Source organism: Hypomesus transpacificus, chromosome 19, assembly GCF_021917145.1.
Source record: "Hypomesus transpacificus isolate Combined female chromosome 19, fHypTra1, whole genome shotgun sequence".
NCBI lineage: Eukaryota > Metazoa > Chordata > Actinopteri > Osmeriformes > Osmeridae > Hypomesus > Hypomesus transpacificus.
In genome coordinates, this window is record NC_061078.1 from 13,240,650 (window position 1) to 13,261,072 (window position 20,423).

The following is a 20,423-nucleotide window of genomic DNA, read 5'->3' on the forward strand; positions in this document are numbered from 1 at the left end:
AATTCTGGCACAAAGAAAATGAGGACCATATGTTGAAATCCCATCTCTGTTTCTGACAAGGCATTAGCCGTACAGTAAGTTGTTGAAACAGACCTTATGCTAATTCTGTTCCCTGGTCTAAAGGGAGGAGGAAGTTTAGAAACCCAATGAATCATTGCATCTCCACAGCTTCCTTCCATATGCCACTCCCCTTGCAAAACGCACAGGTAGAGAGGTTTGAATCTGCCGTCTTCAGGTACTGCATGCCCACAACACAATCAGTGAGACACAGACCGGCAACCATGAAGTGTATCACTGACATGATACGCACACCATCATCATTATTTAATGACTTAATCCATCTCATGCACTGAAGGCACAGTCACACATGAAACTGTATCGTAGGCTATTGTAGCCAGCATCTACTGTACCTTCCAAATCCACATCTGAAGTCGACTGTAGTCGACACATTTCCCTGAAGTGTGAGGTGGAAATTTGGGCTCACCGCCTATCAGTCCAGCATCGAGGAGAGCAAGCCTACCTGTAGAATGCACCGGGCAGCCTTTGAGAAGGTGCACCCATTGCAGTTTAAAGGCCATGAACCACTCACCCAAAGGGGAGAAATGGTACCATGCGTTTCACTTCAAAAGGGATAATCCAATCACCGGTTACACCTCCCTCCCTCCCACCCCACCCCCCCCCCCGCCCAACCCTTCCATACTCAGCCAGCCCCCTGCTCACAGACAAGGCCACAGTGTCTCCACACATCACTTCCAAGATGCAAATGTGGTGGATGTGAAACCCCGCCTCGCTGGGTTCTGCATGACGACTTCAATGTTGTATCTATGCTGGGGGATTATTCTCCCGACAGCAGAAAGACCTGTGCTTGAATGGCAGAGCCCTCAAAGGAGCTCCTGCTGCCTTCAATGGCCTCCAAAACAAGATTAGAGCCATGGTCGCACTCAGTCCCAATCCCCCTGCATTTGGAGGGCCGCGCAACCAGGCCGAGGCCCCTGCTCTCTGGGTTGACACAGAATTGGGTAAAGTGCATATCTGAAGGTGGTTAGGGATTGAGAGGTCAAGACGGATGGGACACACAAACACACACACACACACACACGCGAGAGAAAAGCCATGATGAAAGAAACCCCGTTGAAGTCGTATGGTAATGTTGGTTTGAGTCTGTCAGCTGCTCTCGGTTTGTCAAATTACAGTTAAGTAAAAGTAAGACGGAGGAAACCGAATTGGATTGTTTATTGAACACAAAACAATGACATTTCTGCACAGCAGTGTTTCCTTTCATGATGTTTGGCAATCATCTTCAGAACAGCACAGAGAACAGCAGACATGCTAGCAATACAGATCTACTGAGGCCTTTTTCACACTGAAGAACTTTGGACATCTAACCAGTTGCAAGGTGCCATGTTTTTTTTAATCATTCCTTTGTGAAATCAATCTGGAAATATGACTTAACAAATGGGTCCAGAAGGATACATAAGGGACTACAGAAGTATATTTTTGCAATACATATAAGAACCAGATAACTAGAGAACCCTGTATACCACTATAAATATTTTTGGGATGCCCAATGGAATAAATACGAGATATCAACACACCCTTCAAGTTTCTCATATACTTTTAATAAGCGTACTTTCAAATAACTCCATAAGACTTCCAGTGTGTGTGATAGGACACAGCAACACAGTACATTCGGGGAGGCTGATTAACATGACAAGGCATCCTGGAAGGCAGACATCAGTCACGCCCCTTGGTAGACTGTTTGGAGTCGTAGCATATCAGATGCTACACTGTTGAATATTGCGAGGGTCAAACATGACCTTGGCTCGACTGATCCCCCCTGAAACACTAGAACCCCCTTCGATACATTTGAGTGGATGCCACTGACGACGTTGACCGACAACCTCATCTCAAATCTCCCTCATCTGCCTGCTGGATGTTGTGTAAGACTGCATCTGTGTTTACGTGAGCGTGAGACCAAGTCGGTCCATGGCTAGAGGTATGTTAAGGCTGGGGGAGGGTGTGTGCGTGTGGGGGGGAAGGGGGGAGGAGGGGGGGTTCATGCCTAACTGCCAGGCGGTCATGCATCCAGCAGTCCCGCCACCCCCCCCCCGGGGGGAACACTACGCACAGGGGTCAGCTCCTTTGGCACGTGGCGTCTCCGGGCCTGGGGCTGAGCACTGGGCTGCCGGGGCCTGGGGGCTCTTCTTGGGCCTGGGCTTGCCGGGCGGCCGAGGGGAGCAGTTCCCGGGCCGAGGGGCGTGTGGGGCGGGCGATTTGGGCTTGCGGGCCTTCCCCGGGCCGGGCGCTGCTTTGGGAGAGGGCCCCGCTGGGGAGGCGCAGGTGTCCCTCTGCTCCTGCAGGCTGAGGTGAGTTGCACTGGACTGCCTGGAGCGCTGCACGCCACCTGCATGGGACTGCGTGGACACGGTACTCACGTTCACCTCAGAGACACACACACACACGTCACCGTCCTCACACGTTCCTGCTAAGTTCGGGTAAGGGTTCTCGCTCGGCGAGTCTGGTGAGTTAATATGGCTCCATCTAGTGGTGACTGAATATAACACATCGTCCCCTGCGACCACGACTGAAAACAACAGAGCGTTTCTACGGAAACAAACGACACGCGTTTACGGTTTTGGCTGGAGACGCGACGGTGGCCTGTTACGTCACGTGTGGTGGTACTGGCAGTGTGACGGCTGTGTGGTGGTACTGGCAGTGTGACGGCTGTGTGGTGGTACTGGCAGTGTGACGGCTGTGTGGTGGTACTGGCAGTGTGACGGCTGTGTGGTAGTACTGGCAGTGTGACGGCTGTGTGGTGGTACTGGCAGTGTGACGGCTGTGTGGTAGTACTGGCAGTGTGACGGCTGTGTGGTGGTACTGGCAGTGTGACGGCTGTGTGGTAGTACTGGCAGTGTGACGGCTGTGCGAGAGGGGTCTGTCCATTTCTTGACATCTAACCTGTGAGGTAGAGGGGCAGAGCAGGTGACAGATCTTCCCTGCAGACCCGTTCAGCCGCGTTCCACTGGAGGAGGAAGAGGCCGCCTTCTTCTTCTGTCTCTGCGGCAGGATAACACCCAGGGGGGGGGTGACAGGGGGGGACATGAGAGACGTGGACCTGGCTTGAATGACCCTAAATAATGGATCCCGGCTGAACCTCGGGGCTGATAACGCAGCACTTAAAAGTAAGCGTACTTACAGTAGGACACAGTGGGCTAGTTGTTAGTCAAGGGCAAGCTCATTGTCACGTTGGCTAATTGAGCTGTGGGGGGGGGGGGGGAAACGGGGGAGGACGGCAGATCACATGCCACAGTGTATGTGTGTGTGTGTGTGTGAGGTACCTGTTTGGTGGGGGTGGGGGGCTTGCTGCTGCTGCTGTCTGTGTCTCCCTCCAGGCTGTGCTCGGCGACGCTCTTGCCGTCGCTGCTCGCCGACGACACCCTGGCCAGGCTCTCCGCCTGGGCCCGGGGCTCCAGGGTCCGGCTGTCCCTGCTGAGGCTCAGGGAGAGCTGGCTCAGCACCTCCGTCGCTTCCTCCTCCTCCTCCGCGGCCCCCTCCACGGCCCCCTCGGCCTCCTCCGCCCCCTCAGGGTCCTCCCGGAACAGGCGCATCATCTCCAGCACGTTGGTGGGCGTGGTCGGGGTGCTGGGGTCACCCTGAGAGAGAGATGGACAGTATCCCGTCCATGACAGCCCACTGCTAATTTGGGATCACGATTCTACCTTTACAGTAGCAGCCTTCGATCGTGGACCAGGGTCATGTCCTTACCGTGATCCAGGGGTTATCCAACAGCTCATTGGCCGTAATGCGGTGGGCGGGGTCGACTTTTAGCAAGCAACGCAACACCTTCTTTGCTGTCGGGATGGAAACGTGAACAAGGTTGGTGGACAATGAAAGCGCGCGCGGGCTCGAGACGGGGCAGGGAGGGAACGGGGGCGTGGGGGGGGCGCGTCACCTGCGTCGCTGACAGCCTCCCAGACAGGCCCGGCGAAGGTGAGCTCTCCCTTCTTGATCATCTCAAACAGGCTGTCCTCACTGCTGGACATGAACGGGGGCTCCCCGCACAGCCTGTGGGAAGCGAGCGCACACACACACACACACACACACACCGTCACACACACGCTGCCTCCAAACACACGCCGCGCGTTCTGGCCCGTGGAGGATGAGGAAAGCTGTGTGTGTGTGTGTGTGTGTGTGTGTGTGTGTGTGTGTGTGTGTGTGTGTGTGTGTGTGTGTTGTCCTTACAACATGTACATGATGACTCCGATGCTCCACATGTCACACTGCTGGCTGTACTCATGAGCGTTAATCACCTCCGGAGCTGAAACGCAGCAGAGACTCCTACACTCATACACACACCCCTGGAACACAAGGACCTACTGGAGGCCGAGGGTAGAGAAGTGTGTGTGTGTGTGTGTGTGTGCCGTACCCATGTAGATAGGTGTCCCACAGGTGGCTTTCAGCATGTTCTCACTGCCAACGCCACCTTTCTTCACCGACAACCCAAAGTCTGTCACCTGAGAAGAGAACCAATGGTTACGTGAAACTAATCCCAGCCATTTTTTACTTACTGGATTTCATGCTTAGCTTAAACGCACCCCCTAGGCTTTCTCAGTGGGATGAATAGCTAGCATGAGTCTGTAGGCTGTGGGGTCCCCCTTAGTCCACAGCAGGTGGTATAAACACAACAGGAGAAAACACCCAGGACAGATGACCACCTCCAGCCAGAGAAAAGCCTTTTATACTGCGCCAGGACAACACCGTTTTTTCTTTCGTGTGTGCGTGCGCGTGTTCGAAAGAGATTTACGCGGCAGCCCTGCCTTGTTTTAGCCTGCGTTACATGTGTCTGCTTCGGTTGGCGCTCTGTCAATGCACACGACATGCTGGGCCAGGGCGGTTCTTTGTCTTAAAAGATGCTCTTGATTTCCTCTTTGTGAGGCGTGATATAAAGCAGGCGCCATCGGGGGGGCTGTCATAATGAGGTAGCATTTAAAACCATTGCCAGAGGGTGTGTGTGTGTGTGGGGGGGGGGAGAGACAATGGTGGGAGCGACAGAGAGACCCACCAGGAGTCTCTCCTCCTGAAGAGCACGGAGGAGAAACGGCAGAGGAGAGAGCTTCTGTTGTCTGTGCCCCGGTCTCACCTTGATGCTGATCGTGTCATTATCGCTACCATGGTGATAAGTCTTCACTAAAATGTTCTCCAGTTTCAGGTCCCGGTGCACAATGTCTGAAAAGGAAAACGGCGTGAATGCGATGTATTTGTGGAGGAGAATATGGCGAGGATGTTGAAAGTGGCTCAAAAGCTAAATCTGGACAATGAGTCACTTTCAACAGGTGACCCCCGCCATGACCTTAATCAGTTCTGGGGCATTCCGCTGGGAAATGAAGTTGATTTAGCGAAGGAGTTTTGCCAGGCTGACGACGCTAGGTCTGTTCAAAAACAGCTAATTTATCCTCTGGCAAAAAGGCCAAAGCCTTGCTAAATGAAAACATGCCTATGACAGATAGCAGCCTTCTGTTAAAAATGGTGAGCCACCAAGTACCAGTGGTCATTACAGGAGATGTGTAGAGAGGATGGTGAGATTCGGAGGACGATTGAGAGAGTTTGAGGTTAGATGAGATGTTGGAGATAGATTGACTTGATGGGATGGAAAATAAAGTGTCACAGCAGCACATATTCGATTCTGAGGAGTCCTGCTCTCTGGAGTCTTAGAGTTCAAGGCTGTTTAAGTGATTCTTTTGGAGAGTTTGGAAGAGGCTAACCTTCTACCATACTGGTTCTTCTTCTGTAATGTTGATGCAGATGGAAGCTTGTACCTCCTTCAGATGGACCTTTACTGGAAATATGTGATGTCTGTATGTTTGCTACAAAGCTGATTCCTTTTGATATACTGTACACATTGTGGATGTTCAGCGACAAATCAAGTGAGAATTAAGCTATTCATCAACATCCCAAGTAAAGGGAGTGAGTAAAGTTACTGTTTCGAAACTGTCTCATTTCAGTTTGACAAGAAACTATGATGGTGGACACTAAGGTTGGCAGTGCGCCGATCTACAAATGGTAAACCAGACTTCTATAAAAACAGATGTATATCTATGTGACACAGATACAATAGGTCAGCAGTCGTACTGCACAAATCTAGTCCATTTCCTAACGGTATTTTATTTGGGGGGAAAAAAGAACAAAATGGTGCTATTGCACATGATTGTGTGTAATGAGGTTTGGAGTGGGATATTTGCCGGCTCTCTGTCTTCCTGGTGACAAAAGAACGTGGACAATAAAGAAAAGCCTGAATCACAAAATCAGGTCGTATTCATTTGACAGAAATATTCCGTGGGAGCAAAAACAAATCACGCCATGTTAAATGAATTATGGACACGGGATGCTGTGACAGACCACTCATCATTCTGACTGCGGGAGGAGGTTAATGCAAGTTTACGCTCGGCGTTACCTTGACTGCTCCAAACGCTACGGGCACTACCTGTAAGAGAGAGTCCCGGCTGACACCTCCACGCCGGTATCATTAGCCACTCCAGACGTAAGGCACACCAACGCTGAGGGACTTTTAGTGTGAAAACACACCTATTAATCAGTATTCCTCTCCAGCTCTTTGTAAATGAGTCATTAGTCCCATGTAATGGTGTCTCATTGCCAGGCAATGTCCTAAATTACCTCTAACTAGATATTTCACCATCAGGAAGGGGGGGGGGGGGGGGGGGGGGGGAGGGGGAGGGGGAGGGACCACAGCTTCTTCAGATAAACCCCTCAGACTCAATTAAAAGGGGTTCACTTTTTGCCTGGCACGTGCTCATTATGATCTCATTATTAGAATAAGCCAGGTTCTATAATGACTGAGAACCATAATGTGGTATCATCTCACTGATTATCAGGCGTCAACGAGGGCAAAGCAATTTGACTGTGAGAATGATGACACTGTGATATCGCCAATTTGCACATTCTCTCCGCACACAATTGGCTCACAACACATTGTTGCTCCACGGCGGCGGGTAATAAGGTCGGCATAATTACAGCATTGTGTGCGTTCGTGCCCCTTATATCCGTTTATACGTTTGGCCGCGGGAACCCAAAAGTGTCAACCAAAAACAAAAACGTTCTCTGACGTTGGGCGTTCGAGTGGAGGTTTGTCTCCTACGTGTGCGGTGCGTGGCGGGCGGAGGCGGTACCCTTTTTGTGCAGGTAGACGATGGCCTCAGCCAGGCTCCTGATGACATGGCGGCTCTCCTCCTCGCTGAAGCGCCTGCTCTTCTGCAGGAGCTCCTTCAGCTCGCCGCCCTCGCACAGCTCCATCACCAGGTACATCCTCTGAAACACGGCACGCGCACTCAGCCGGCGGCACGTCGCCCTCCACGTGGACCTGCTCTCCTATTCGCCAGCCGCGTGTGGCTACTGTTGCCATAGTGGCAAAAGTCCTGTTTGTTTGGCTGGGTAGTGAATAGGACGGTGGAGCCTTACCTTGGGTGTTTCAAAGACTTCCTCGAGATGGATGATGTGAGCATGGTTAACACGTTTGAGTATGCTGACCTCTCTTTCCAGCAGCTTGACACCCGAACTCCCAGCCTGCAAGGAGGGAAATATAAAAACAGCGTGAGGTGTAGGGTGTACGGCAGAGATACTACGGTCGACGGCTGCTGTTACCGTGTTTGTCTGACTTTAGACTGACTTTAGAGTGTCTTTTTTCACCACAGCGGCCGACTCAAAGCCCAGGGGAGACCCTAATGCACTCACCTTCTCTTTGTTCACCTTCTTAATAGCCCATTTCTTCCTCGTATCAATATGGGTGGCTTCACAGACGACCCCGAAACTCCCTTTACCCAATTTCCTCCCAAATGAGAATATTCTCTATGGGAATAACAGAGAAGCCATTAAGAGACAGGCAATTCACATTGGCTTGGAATCCACAGTGGTGGCTGGGATGTGTCCAGTACTACCAGCATGTTCTCCGACCCGACTGTTTGAGTTGGGGGTTATATATTTTTTGTCCCCGACGGAACATTAACCGAAGACCTGAATCCTGAAGTGGATCTTAATTTTCAAGCACTCAAAAAAGGGAAAGTTTCCCGGTCTCTAGAGCCGCGGAATATAGTATTTCTAATCAAGTTACAAATGATTAAGTTGCTGCCGCAGTTCATTCAATCTCAGGTCTAATTAACTTGATCATTATCTCTGCGCATGCAAGGCTGAGCAATGGCTGCTGCAGGTTTGGCAAAGAGAGCAGTTTAGCCCCCAAGAGAAAGGGGGGAGGGGGCTGGGGGGGGGAGGGGGGCAATCAGGAGCAAAGTGGAGTGTGATCCTCCTCTAGTGCAGATGAGGGTGTGCTATAGAGGTCAGTTGTGACTCTCTCTCTCTCTGTGTGTGTGTGTGTGTGGGTGTGGCCGGGGGTCTGCCCGGCGTGGGGCAGAGGCTGGGCTGTGTACCTGGATCTCGGCCTCCTCCTCCAGGCGGGTGTGGGGCACCTTCCTCTCGGCGCTGCTCCCCCGGCTCCACAGAGACGCCATGCTGACGCCGGCTCCACCTACATCTGCCTGGGCCGTCTCAGGGTGAGGGGCCTGGACATCTGGGGAGGGTGGGAATCACACGCGGGGGGGTCAGGGGGGGCGGCATGGGAGGAGCTGCAGTCGGAGATCCCTGCACCCAATCACAAACACAGTGAGTTTTCCTTTCCGGGACAGGATGTCCTCTTGTAAGGAAAGCGTGATCTTTTTCCCAAGCACATAAATGGAGGCTAGGGGTCATGGTTGCACGGGCGACTTTGCTCCGTTCCATCAGGTGCGGGGGATTTACCGGGGGCCGTGCCAAGCTGAATGGCTAATCAAGGCCAGGTGAACTCCCGGGGAGGACAGCCAATCAGGCGGACAGGCACCTCAGTAGGTGGCCTGGCACGGTCACCCTGGCGACAGGCGTGCAGCTGAAGGTAACTGGGCTCCTTGCGCCCCGACTGTTCAACCACCCAGGGGCAAGCTGCCCCAAGGAGCCCAGCGTGGAGCAGAGGAGAGACACAACACCTGGCAGCCCTCGTTTAGAAAGTTGGCTGAAAGGTGATAAGAGGGAACCGCTGACAGAGGAGAAGCCAGGGCTGCCTGCATGCTGAAGGAAGTCATTAGGAGGAGGATCATTAACTGGGTGGCTTTCCAGCCTTGTGATATGTTTATGTAAAATAGAACGGCGTTCTGATATTGATGCTGATGGGATGGGGTCTTCCCAGAACAAGGGGCTGATAACCAGTGAGAAACGGCGGCATTGACACGCCAAGTTAAGAGCTATTTTGGCTACATTTCAAAATAGGCTACAGTATAAAAGGTAGAAGGAAAGCAGAAAAGGTGACTCTCTGGGCAAGTAATAATGTTAGGACAAAATGAACAAAAAGTCTAATCAACATTATGGAGTTTGTGATTTGGCCTAGTCAGAATCAACTTCTTGTGATAGAAATTAGGCTTACAACTCTGATGAATCATAGAACAAAACCAAACAATATTCTAGGCTACACAAAGAAACATAAATAATATAGTATGACGAGACACCATCACCATCATGCATCTGTTCTCTGTTCACAATCAAAATCACAATACTTCCATTGGTTTCCTACCAAACCAGTCTTGAGTACACATTTGCCTAACTTAAAGCACAATTAACCAGGCTTGAAGACCCCAAAAAAACACACAATCTAAAGCCAAATTAAATGTAAAGCAATTATCGAGTGATGACTGGGAGCAGTGGAGTGGATCCGCCACACGGACAGCAATTAATTATTAACGAGGAAGCGGTGTCTTTAACCTCTTCACTCTGCTGCATTATCTTCTCCCAGACACAGTTCTCATAACAGGCCTGTCTCCCACATGATCCCCCTGTCTATTTGTTCATCAAAACGATTGTGACAGCCACTGGAAATTCCAATCACCTCAGTCACAGTTGATTCGTGGGCGAGTTGGAGGGGAGAAGAGTGATGTGTGTGTGTCAGGGCCCGGGGCCCCGCTGCTCTGACGGGGCCCCGGGGAGGAGGGCAGCCCCTGGCCTTGGCTCCAGCACCCATGGGGGTTCAGCCCCAGCCCAGTGTGGAGGAAATGGGATATCAGGGTCATGTCAGGGAGAGATGTCTGGCCTCCAAATAGGTCACGACTAATCCTACCACCAGTGCTGGACTGTTTTAAACCGTAGGTTTGTTATGGCATTAAACGACAGAATCGAACACGTCGTTTGAGAGACTAACCAGTTCCAAAATGGGTTGGTCTCTAGAAGGAGCACATCCCTGTAATGAATTCTATAACCTGGGCCAATGTCACTTAAACTAATAGATTTGTTTGACGGAATGTACTGCTTTGCTGCATTGAGGAGCTAAGTTCAATGGAGAGAGCTTTCATAACACACCAATGAGAAAGAAATGTCACTGGATTTAATTATCAAAACTTCCTGAATATCAGAATCATCAAGCATGCTGTGGAATCTGGAAAATTAAGGATGATATAGCTACATGTATTAGTCAGTATTAAGGCTCGTAAGTAATGGGGTAGTCAAGCCTGTGAATATTGCTTTAACCATAGGGCTTGACGGACATTAATTAAAATGTGAATTAGCATGACGAATGGTATATGCAGAAGAGGCATGACTGCACTTCAAATTAATCTACAGCTCACTGTAACAGTATTGGCATTCATGCAGCTTAGAAGACATAGGCTTTGGACTGTGCGAGTTAGGCAAACTACATCTGTCAACAGCCCCTAACCTCCTGCTCTAGCGCACTTGCACCTGCGACAGGCAAAATGAAACCCATGTACAGTGACAAATTGACAAGACGGAATCGCATACTGTACTTACCAAGTTGTGGCTGCCCCAAAAGGGTCCATTTTAGTTACTGCTTGTAAGAGTTTCTCATCAGACCTGCACACAAAATAATGCTCATGATATTATAATGAGCATGGAATCATCACAGACTACTGGTTACCTAGGCTATACCTTAAGTACACATTGCATAACCCAGTAGACATTGGCAGAAGGTCATCCTGGAGCATGATTAGCCCAAGGCAGGGTTTGCCTAACACGTTTTCTGCATACCATTGTAACATGCAATGACAATTTATCATTTAAGTGTGTGTATAACGCTAGTAGTGTAGCCTATTTGCCGTGTAAAAGGTTGTGTGAACAGGTTACCACTGAAACGACAGCAACGCGTCACACGTTTTCCAAACCCAAACATACCGTGCCTCCACACTCGTGGACACGCACTCCTGTAGAATAAACACATCAACGCTCGTCCGCCAGCCAGGAACCATAAGCTTCCCCACACCCACCAGATCTCAGTAGAAAGTAGGCTAATTATGGCAGATAGAATGTCAGCCATCCATCCCTCTGGGTCCTCATCCCTCCACCATTCTGTCAGAAGCCCATTAGTCTTTATTTACTGATTGTTTGTGGACGGAAATGCTTATTGTTTCCCGTGACTGGGAGAGAGATGTGGTGTTTCAGCTTGGAATGCAAATTAAATGTGACACCGTAATGATGCCTGGACACACAAAGATAATTCCGGGCCTAAATAGAATTGTTATTCTCTCCCTTCCACTCGTAGCTTTTCCCTTTTCACTCGCAATTCGACCTGTTCTGTATGTTGACGACACAGAAAGTAGACAGTCATCCTTCTTGGTAAAATATTTCATTCTCCTCATCTGAGACTTAATTATTTATTGACAGCTGGCTTTGATGACAAATGATAAACTCTGCAGTCCTAATGAAGCATGGAATTACATTACCTGATGAGGGAAGACTCACACAGCACGTCTGGAATGAAAATACCAGGGCGTTCATTCCACTAAATTACAGGATGAGTAACATTAACTGGAAAAAGATTCTACAAAGTCCATCTGAGTTTGAGTTTTCAATTGTATTTAACGACTGGAGGGGTTCAGCGTAAACATAAAAAAAAAAAAAATGGTTTAGCCTTGAACTGTGGGTCTGAATGTTCAGTCTGCTCATCTGTGCTGCAAGATCAAAATTAAGACATCTTATTCAGGCCTATGTCCTTACACCCATATCTACTGTACAGTACAGTACTGTACTGTACGACCTAACTAATGGACACTTGAGAGTTTTTGAAGGTGCCTTTTTAGTTTCTCCTCTGTTCAACCCCTATCAGTACCCCTGTAAACATGCCACTCAGAGAGCCCTCACACCATTGTCTTTGTCTTCTTAGGTCATGTCTGATAAGTGTCCACAGGCTAGAGGAACATGCTTTGCTGAAGGGAAGCAAAAGATCAAGTTGCCTCGCCTACTCAGAGGACTCCACATGTTGCTAGGAGATAAGGCTCAACAAATTCAAAAAGCATCTCTCATTGGTTTAATCAGGACATTGGCTAATCAAGTTATTACCCAAGCCTCTGGAACCAACAGCAGACATCTTAAAAATATATATTCAAAACAGCAAAGCTGCACATTTTTCCAGTGGTCTCTTCATACCACTGAGACACATCTAAGAGTGTAAATATCTGCAAAGAAGGGTTTCTAAATTGCAGACTAGAGTTGGCATAGGCCTAATAGCAAAGTTTATACTCCCGATACCCTTGTGACAGCAAATCATCTTCAGAAAAAAAGGCCTAGAACTATCCACGCAATCGGAATCAAAGGATGAGAACAAAATGGAAATTAATTAGTTGGCTTTCTGAAGACTTCAGGGGGATATACTCACCCGCAAGGATGGTGATCGTATCAAAGGGTGTCTAATATCATGTTGGTGCATTTCATTAAACTAGACATTAGAACTGGGCTTCTGTCTTATAGCCTACTGTGTCACAGACTCTGGACTGTCTGCCTGTAAGGGCCCTCAGACACAACATATCATAGTAATGTTAATATTAATACATAGATTAATACATAGCCTAGTTGTAGCAGTGCATGATGAGATTTTTGGTGGATTTATCAACAATACAAATGCTATAAGATCCATGTTAAAGCTGATAGACGATAGACCACTGTAGCCTGATATTCTTAGTTGATTTTAAATAAAATCACAAACCAATCAGCTAGACAGATTCATTCGAAACCAAGAAAACCAATATGGCAAGAGAAGCCATTCTCAGGTGCTTGAAACACATTATTTTAACCATACAAGCAGTAATTAACTTCCTCTGACCTGTTCCAACTAAATATATTTATCTGGCATGGAACCTGCATAGTAATAACTAGGTGTTTCATTGCTCAGTGATGTTTCAAGCGTTCGTTGTACCCCAAGCTGAAGAACAGCTGATTAAATGGCGTCTACACCGGGGTATTTGGCTATTCTGATTATTTTCTGAGATTAAGTCAGTTTATGATAATATTTTAGCTACAGTTAGTTGAACTAGCATTACTCAGCTGGCTTGTACAAGCACGCATAATAACATTTAGAGAAATCATTTGGTCATACTTTTAGAATATTTTTCAGCCAAATGCAGAATGAGGCCAGGAGTTATTAATTAAGCATGTTAGCTTGCATGCAAATATCGGCAAATTAGGTCGCTAGCACCTGATGTACAGTACAGTTTCTTGAACGAAACTTTAGCGTGTGTTGCCATGGCAACAACTGTACGAAGTTGCCTTCATAAAGCTAGCTCTTGATGGCTAGCTAACAAGATCATTTTAATGGCAACCAACAAACCAAATAAAAGAGTATATTGAGAGTAATTTACCGTATTTTCAATTTGCACTGCGTATCGGTGGAGCTCTTTGTTGTGGTCATCCAAGGAATGTGCCAGGAATCAGGGATTGTAGCTACGTACCGCATGAGCCATCCACTTGTGTCTTCAAACTTTTCCAGTGTGATGCACCGATGAGAAGTTGATGGGCTACCTACGGGACCTGAACAGGGACAAATAGTCGCAATGAAAAATGATTCAATGAAAAATGATTCAATTTTTTATTGAAATGTATGCAAGTCATCTGTTCTAAATTACATTTAGTCATCTCGTTAGTCAAGATAAGGTTTTATAATTTTTTTATGATTATCAGTCAGTTGTATTTTCTTATCATTGTATGTATATATTGTGTTATTGGTGCAGGCCTTTAAATTAACTAAGAATTATTCAATAGCCTTGATGGTCTTTTCATTTACAGTTAGATGAAAACAACATATGTAACACATTATTAGCATGCCTCTATCGTAATCGTGTTCTTTTAATGTTTTCTGAAGTCAAAACTTTAACAGTGGTAATTAGTCTCCATCTAGTGGACTAAGATGATGCTGCTATACTTCGTATAGGAATGGATCAGAATCAGCCATTCAGAATCAGAATCAGCTGTATCACCAAGTTCACACAAACAATGATTTTACTGTGGCAGGAAGAGGCATACATATAAGAATCTTAAATATACAAAAGTAGAATATTGACTTGCATCTCATGCTAGTAATGCACACATGGATGTCCAGGCTTCCTATTTCTAATTATTAACCTTATCCTGTAAATTACATTTAGCCTACTGGGATTGACAAAACTACTTTAATGTTTGGCCTATAATTTGTTTTACGATTATAAAAGATGAGTTCATAACATCTCCGAAGAGATTGGCAGCATGTTTGCCATAGCTAATTGTACACCAGTATATAATTTGTCTAGATTCAAAAGCTTGTGCCCTTCTACTTCAAAGGTTTTACAGAGATGGCTCTGTGCCACTTCTAAAGATGGTCAATTGTAAACTTTACTTTGCATTTTAAAGCATATCTATTGCAGTTTCTGTTTAACAACATTAAGTGTTTCAATATGATCTATTTATTGAAATTCAATTTACATGTAACATTTAAGTATGTAATTGTGTATTGAGAATTGAGTCGAAATATAAAGCATTCCAAACTTAGGAATGCAATTTTTGAACAGACATGCAGTGGAACCCGCACTTTGCTGCAACATTCTGAAACTATAGTTTATTATTCAGTTTATTAAGACAAGCTGAATTTAATCGAGCTTTTTGTGCAAAGATAATTATCACCAGATGCGATTGCTGAGCTTTCAAACAAACAGTCAGCTCAGTGTAGTTCATAAGCAATGATGGCATGCTTACAATCTTCTGTTTCACAAGGAACTGAACATGTCCAAAGAAGGAAAGACTACAGGAATCTACTTTTTGTTGGAGTAGTTTTATTAATGCATGCTGTTGTGCCTTCTTTTCATATATTTTCCAAGACACAGAAGCGGTAGATTCCATATGTATGTTCCATACCCCTTTTACCAGATTTAACAATGAATATATTGAGTTGGCTACATATTATGACAGAATAATACATTCAATACTCCAGACACACTCGTATCTTTTGTAAGTGCAATTATATACTAACACTAAGACTAAAACAAAAACTATGTATGCCTCCTGTTTTATAGATTATATGTAAATTCTGTAATATATGTAATATATACTCACATTATGTTGAGATATCTGCATAATAGGTTAATGCAAACAACTATTATTTTTATGTAACAAATGGGCCTAGATATTGCTGCTGAAGAAATTTTTCACAAAAAAGCAATTTCACCCATTTTGACAGAAAAGGAAAAACAGGCAATGTTATACAGCCACAGCATAAATTCAAAGGGATATCTTTTAATGTCAAATGTCAAAAGTAAGTAAGGCAATTTAGCCATAATTCTTTCCTTGTTCCCGCCCTCTTTGAGCAGTGAAATGTACATTTAAACTTCAGAGCAAACCCATTCCTTAAATTTAATTTCAAATGTCCTGCCAGAGATATATAAGTCCTAAAATAAAATAAAAACTTTTGTTGCCCAACCTTTTCTTCAAATTGTTTGGGAATTGCATTGTATAATAATGCACTAGAGAGACTTCCATTCTGCATAAGATTGAGAAGAATCAAAGACAAGATCATCAAAACGAATTAAATAACTGATATCTTGTCGTCAGATGATAAACGTATAATATATATAATGTTATTGAACTCCTGATTCTGTCCTCTGTGGTCAAATCATCCGAAAGACACAGTCAAGCTTATGTCATCCTATCACAGATGTTACTCCCATCCATCCCACACCCAGCTGAAGATCCACTCCACCCCACCCTGAGCTCAGACAGACTTCCTCCTCTTGCCAAAGACGTTATTGATGAGCTTGGCCATTGACTTGGAGCCGCTGTAACGTCGGCGGTCTGCGCGGTATTTCAGGTACTCCATCACGTGGCGGATGAGCTTGGTGAAGAGGTTAGAGATATCCACATAGTCTTCAGCAGCCGACACTTCCTGGAAGTAACATCGGTACTCTTGGGCCAGGGCGCGCGCCTCCTCTTCAAACACTTGGCGGGTATGGCACAGGTCCTGCTTGTTCCCCACCAAGCAGATAGGGATGTCCACCTCCCTGTCCCAACCAAGCACACCATGGGTCACAACCTTCACATTAGCAGTCACCACAACGTACTCATGGCTAAAGGTGTGAGAGTTGGTGAAAAGGAATTCTGTTCCTTTGAAGATTTTCCAAATGAATCAGCCTGTTATAAGGTGTTTATTGTTCAACAGCATGCCATATCAAAGGAAAAACAAAGCAAGTACTGTAAGTCATGCAACGGCATTGGTGAAGTCATGTTGAGTTGATGGAATCCAGACATTTCTAGAGCTCTCATATACAGTGTGAGATGATGTCTGCTTTACATCAGGAGTTTTTTATGGAGTGTTAGACCATCCTAGTCTAGTTAGAGTGGAGGAACGACACAGGACCAAAGACTGACCACCCACATCCCGTTGTGAGCCATGCGTGATAGTTCTCATTCTCTCCAGCCACCCGACTTACACGTCCGCACAGTCACACAGGCTGAAAATAGCATGAAACATTTAATACATGTCCAGCTGAATCCCCCTGTCCTTCTAATATTTTATCCTTTTTTAATTAACGCCAATGAGAAAATTGGATACAAGTCGTTCCGGGACGAATTCAATTGAGCGTAAGAATTCATTTACTCACATAATTAACTCAGCTGAGCCCTGAGGCAGTAAATCTAACAAAATACAGTGTGTTTATCAAGGGGTAAAAAAGGCAACATTTTCACCACAGGCCAGGAAGCTGCTTCCTCTGCTCATTTCAACTTGTTCAGTTTTTTTCAACATGTACCATAAAAATGGGTCATGCTGTATGGAGTCTGATCCACACCCTGAAATATATCCTTAAAAGTTGAGTCCTGGAATGGGACCCACGCAATCACCCGACCCTCTCCTCTGATTGGTGTCAATTCCCAGGTCTCCAGGATTCAGTCACTCACCCCTTACAGCCCTCCTCACGGGCCTCTTTGATCTGACGTAGGATGTTTTTAGCATTAAGGAAGGATGTGCGGTCGCTGATGTCGTACACCACCACAAAGCCATCGGCCCACTCCACAGGTTCCTCCAGGATACATCTGCTCTCTCCACTCTGACACAGCAAGGTGACACAGTCAGGGAGCACCAGGTCAAACACGAGCGTTCTCAAATGTCCTACCTGACTAGGCTGAAAACAGAATCAAATCGAGCCTCACCCTTTACAGAGGAGTGGAAATAATGTGGAGTCATGTGAGAACTGTATTTAGAAGAAAAGACCCGTTGAAGATTCTCAGATATCATACATTTCAGAAGAGGTAGGGAAACACCTTTTCACAGGTTTCTCACCTTTTGTTGAAGAAAAGAAGAGTGGGACAAGAGAGAAAACAAATAGATAGCAGAGCACCGATCACACCCTAAAAGATTTTACATGAGGACAATGGATATCCTGTTACCACGTCTCAGGAATCCCAATGAAACAATAACTTGGAGGTTAGGGCTGCTACGTGGAACAACTATGTGTTCTAAACATGCTCAAGACCGAGTCTCAGCTTTCAAAGGCTCATCTTTGTGTACAACTGTGTTCCAAGAAACAGGGGAAGATCTTAAATGTCATAACACTAAAGTATGGAACCATCTGAGAGAACATGCATGTGCACTGCTACAGTGGACACAAGTACAAGCCATTAACTGAAGATATGAGTAATTACCTGTGAACATGGATCAAAGACTTCTAAGTTTAACTGTCTTCCCTCAATGGACAGCCTTTTACGGTACAAAGAATCTGCAACAAAACAGGTTTAGGTAGATGGCTTATGATACAAAACACATGTTATGAATGCTGGATCAAACGTTGTCTCATAAACACAGAGATAGGTAACTAGAAATGTATGTATTATATAGACAGCTAAAAATGCACCCTGAGTTTTATCCTTGGAAAATATGTCAGACAAGTATGCGATGTATACCACAACATGATTGGTTTAGTAAGTCTTTAGAGCACTGATTACAGTAAGCTCAAATCTACTGCACAACTGTTCTATGGAGAGTTAATTCATTTTAGCGAGTAATCCAAGAGTGGAAAGGTCTGAAATCATGTACCCCAATGTAAACTCTAACATTAAAGACTGTCATTCTTCAGCATGTTAGACAAACAATGACGTGTTGATCTCAATGATGTCATTCAGCTATAAGAAGATAGGCCTACTTTCTGAGAAACACATGCCATCGTTCTTAGACACGTGTACATTAACACTTTCTCTACATTCACACACGTGACCAACTGATTTCTAAATACATACATTTCCTGTTGGGTCTATTCAACATGTAGGTGAAGTTACATTTCTCTGACGATATACTTTGTGTGTGTATCAGTTCATGTACACTCTTATGAGTCCTACATACAGGAAAGTTTAGCGCTCACTTTTGTTGACATCATTGTCATAAGGCCAGCAGCCAAGCTGTTGCCGTGCACACACTGAGGAGTTTAGGCCCGGTACGCAGTAAATAGGACTGTGACTGTTCTGTGAAAACACAGCCGTCCCACTGTAAATGTGTGAGGAATATGTGTACTTACTGGCATTGGACGCATACTCTCCAATAAAGCGTTTTGTCAAGAACCTCACCAGAACGGCTAAACAGAGAGAAACAGAGGAGGTGATAAGTACAGCTTTATGAATTCCCTACAAGAAACTATTCCCTACAAGAAACTAGTTAGTATACAGCCCATTGCATCGTTTTGCTGTGACACTGATGGCTTTCAGTAACTAAAAGCAAGGGCTTAGGTTTTAAAGTGCAAACAGCTGGCTGCTGTACTGAATAGGTAAGATACTTCCCCTCATGAGTTCCTGAAATAACCTTTCTGTGCATTTATTTCCCCTGAACACTTGTCAGTATTTGGTAGACTGGGAACACAGGCTCTGTGTAAAGTAATCTCTTCCATAGTTCTCTATTTTACCTCCTTTTTCCCTGCACAAGGAAAAGTTAGCTCCACTGCTACATGTTTCTTAATTTCTAAACCCAAGGAACCTTGGTTGAAATGTTCCGGTTAGCCTCAGGGATCATGTTTTTCCCTGCTTTACAAGAAAAATAATACCTCATCAATTAGCCACATGTTACAAACATCAATCTTGATTTCCTGTCTGCGAAGCCTCACCATATAATTGTGGCAACCACATCCTTACGCCACAGTTACACTCCGAAAACATTCTGACACAATTTAGGAACTAACTTCAGGGACAATGTGTAAGGCAAACAGTAGACAATTTGATAGTATTGTTAATGACATATACTACTACTACAATTAACTTATATCAGAAGTAAAGATATGAAAGGCCGTGTGAGTTTCAGCAACACCTAATCATTATTGAACTTCACACAAACAGTGTTGTACAGACACATAATGTACTCACCTGATTTCCCAGCCCCCTCGCTGCCCAACAGAGCCAGCTTGATGTCATTCATGTCAGCAAGTATGTTGTTAAAAATGACTACAGTACCTAAACGCCCTGGTTATCTGACATAGAATGAATGCAGCACCTCCCTGTCTCTCTCTCTCTCCCTCTCTCTCTCTCTCTCTCTCTCTCTCTCTCTCTCTCTCTCTCTCTCTCTCTCTCTCTATCCTGTGCTACTACAATGTCTCATGTACAGTGTGCATGTGAGCTCTGCTCTGTCTTTGAACATCTGATGGTGCCAAAGGAAAAACATGCACACAGTGTTTCTTTTCTCCTCCCACCCAGTCAGAGGAGAGCCAATTTGGGTTTCAAGTTCACCCCCAACTTGTAGCAGATCATCCTTTATATCTTGCTATTTTGCATTGGTTTAATTAAGTTAAGTTATGATATGATAGTCGTCATTGGGAGATATAACATTGGACAGCTGTTGGACTGTGATGTGTTTCTCAGATAAAACTTTGATTCTTTTCATGATTTCAATGGACAATGGACATTACTTACATGAATAAGTATGTATTTGACCATACCATTACAGACTCTACATCTAAAACGTTACTACAGAATAGAGAATAAAATATATATGCTGTACGAAACCATGGTTTGTATTTTACCACTGAGTGTCTAATAGTCTATCATGACTGAAACAGCTGAACCTCAGCAGATCTATGGAGATGGACTGGGCTTTAGAGCGCTCACAGTCGGTTAAT

At 45.6% G+C, this 20,423-nt stretch overlaps 2 protein-coding genes across 3 annotated transcripts; both read right to left on the bottom strand.

Moving 5' to 3' along the window:
- Positions 1-1,224: 1,224 nt before the first annotated feature.
- Positions 1,225-17,311, bottom strand: stk33 (serine/threonine kinase 33). 2 transcript variants are annotated; one of them, XM_047042605.1, is made up of 15 exons: positions 17,230-17,311; positions 13,671-13,839; positions 10,831-10,893; positions 8,436-8,575; positions 7,747-7,860; positions 7,474-7,578; positions 7,185-7,323; positions 5,141-5,226; positions 4,427-4,514; positions 4,243-4,318; positions 3,953-4,065; positions 3,766-3,851; positions 3,339-3,653; positions 2,959-3,051; positions 1,225-2,414 (listed from the first exon to the last, which is right to left on the bottom strand). In XM_047042605.1, the coding sequence occupies exons 4-15, from the start codon at positions 8,514-8,516 to the stop codon at positions 2,121-2,123; spliced, it is 1,590 nt and encodes a 529-aa protein (XP_046898561.1). In that variant the 5' UTR covers positions 8,517-8,575; positions 10,831-10,893; positions 13,671-13,839; positions 17,230-17,311; the 3' UTR covers positions 1,225-2,120. The 2 variants fall into 2 exon arrangements, with proteins under 2 accessions (XP_046898561.1, XP_046898560.1); XM_047042604.1 differs by having other exon boundaries at positions 2,959-3,057.
- On the bottom strand, positions 15,108-19,932 carry rerglb (RERG/RAS-like b). The gene is made up of 5 exons (XM_047042606.1): positions 19,675-19,932; positions 18,840-18,896; positions 17,974-18,047; positions 17,230-17,378; positions 15,108-16,334 (listed from the first exon to the last, which is right to left on the bottom strand). The coding sequence occupies exons 1-5, from the start codon at positions 19,724-19,726 to the stop codon at positions 16,049-16,051; spliced, it is 618 nt and encodes a 205-aa protein (XP_046898562.1). The 5' UTR covers positions 19,727-19,932; the 3' UTR covers positions 15,108-16,048.
- Positions 19,933-20,423: the final 491 nt, after the last annotated feature.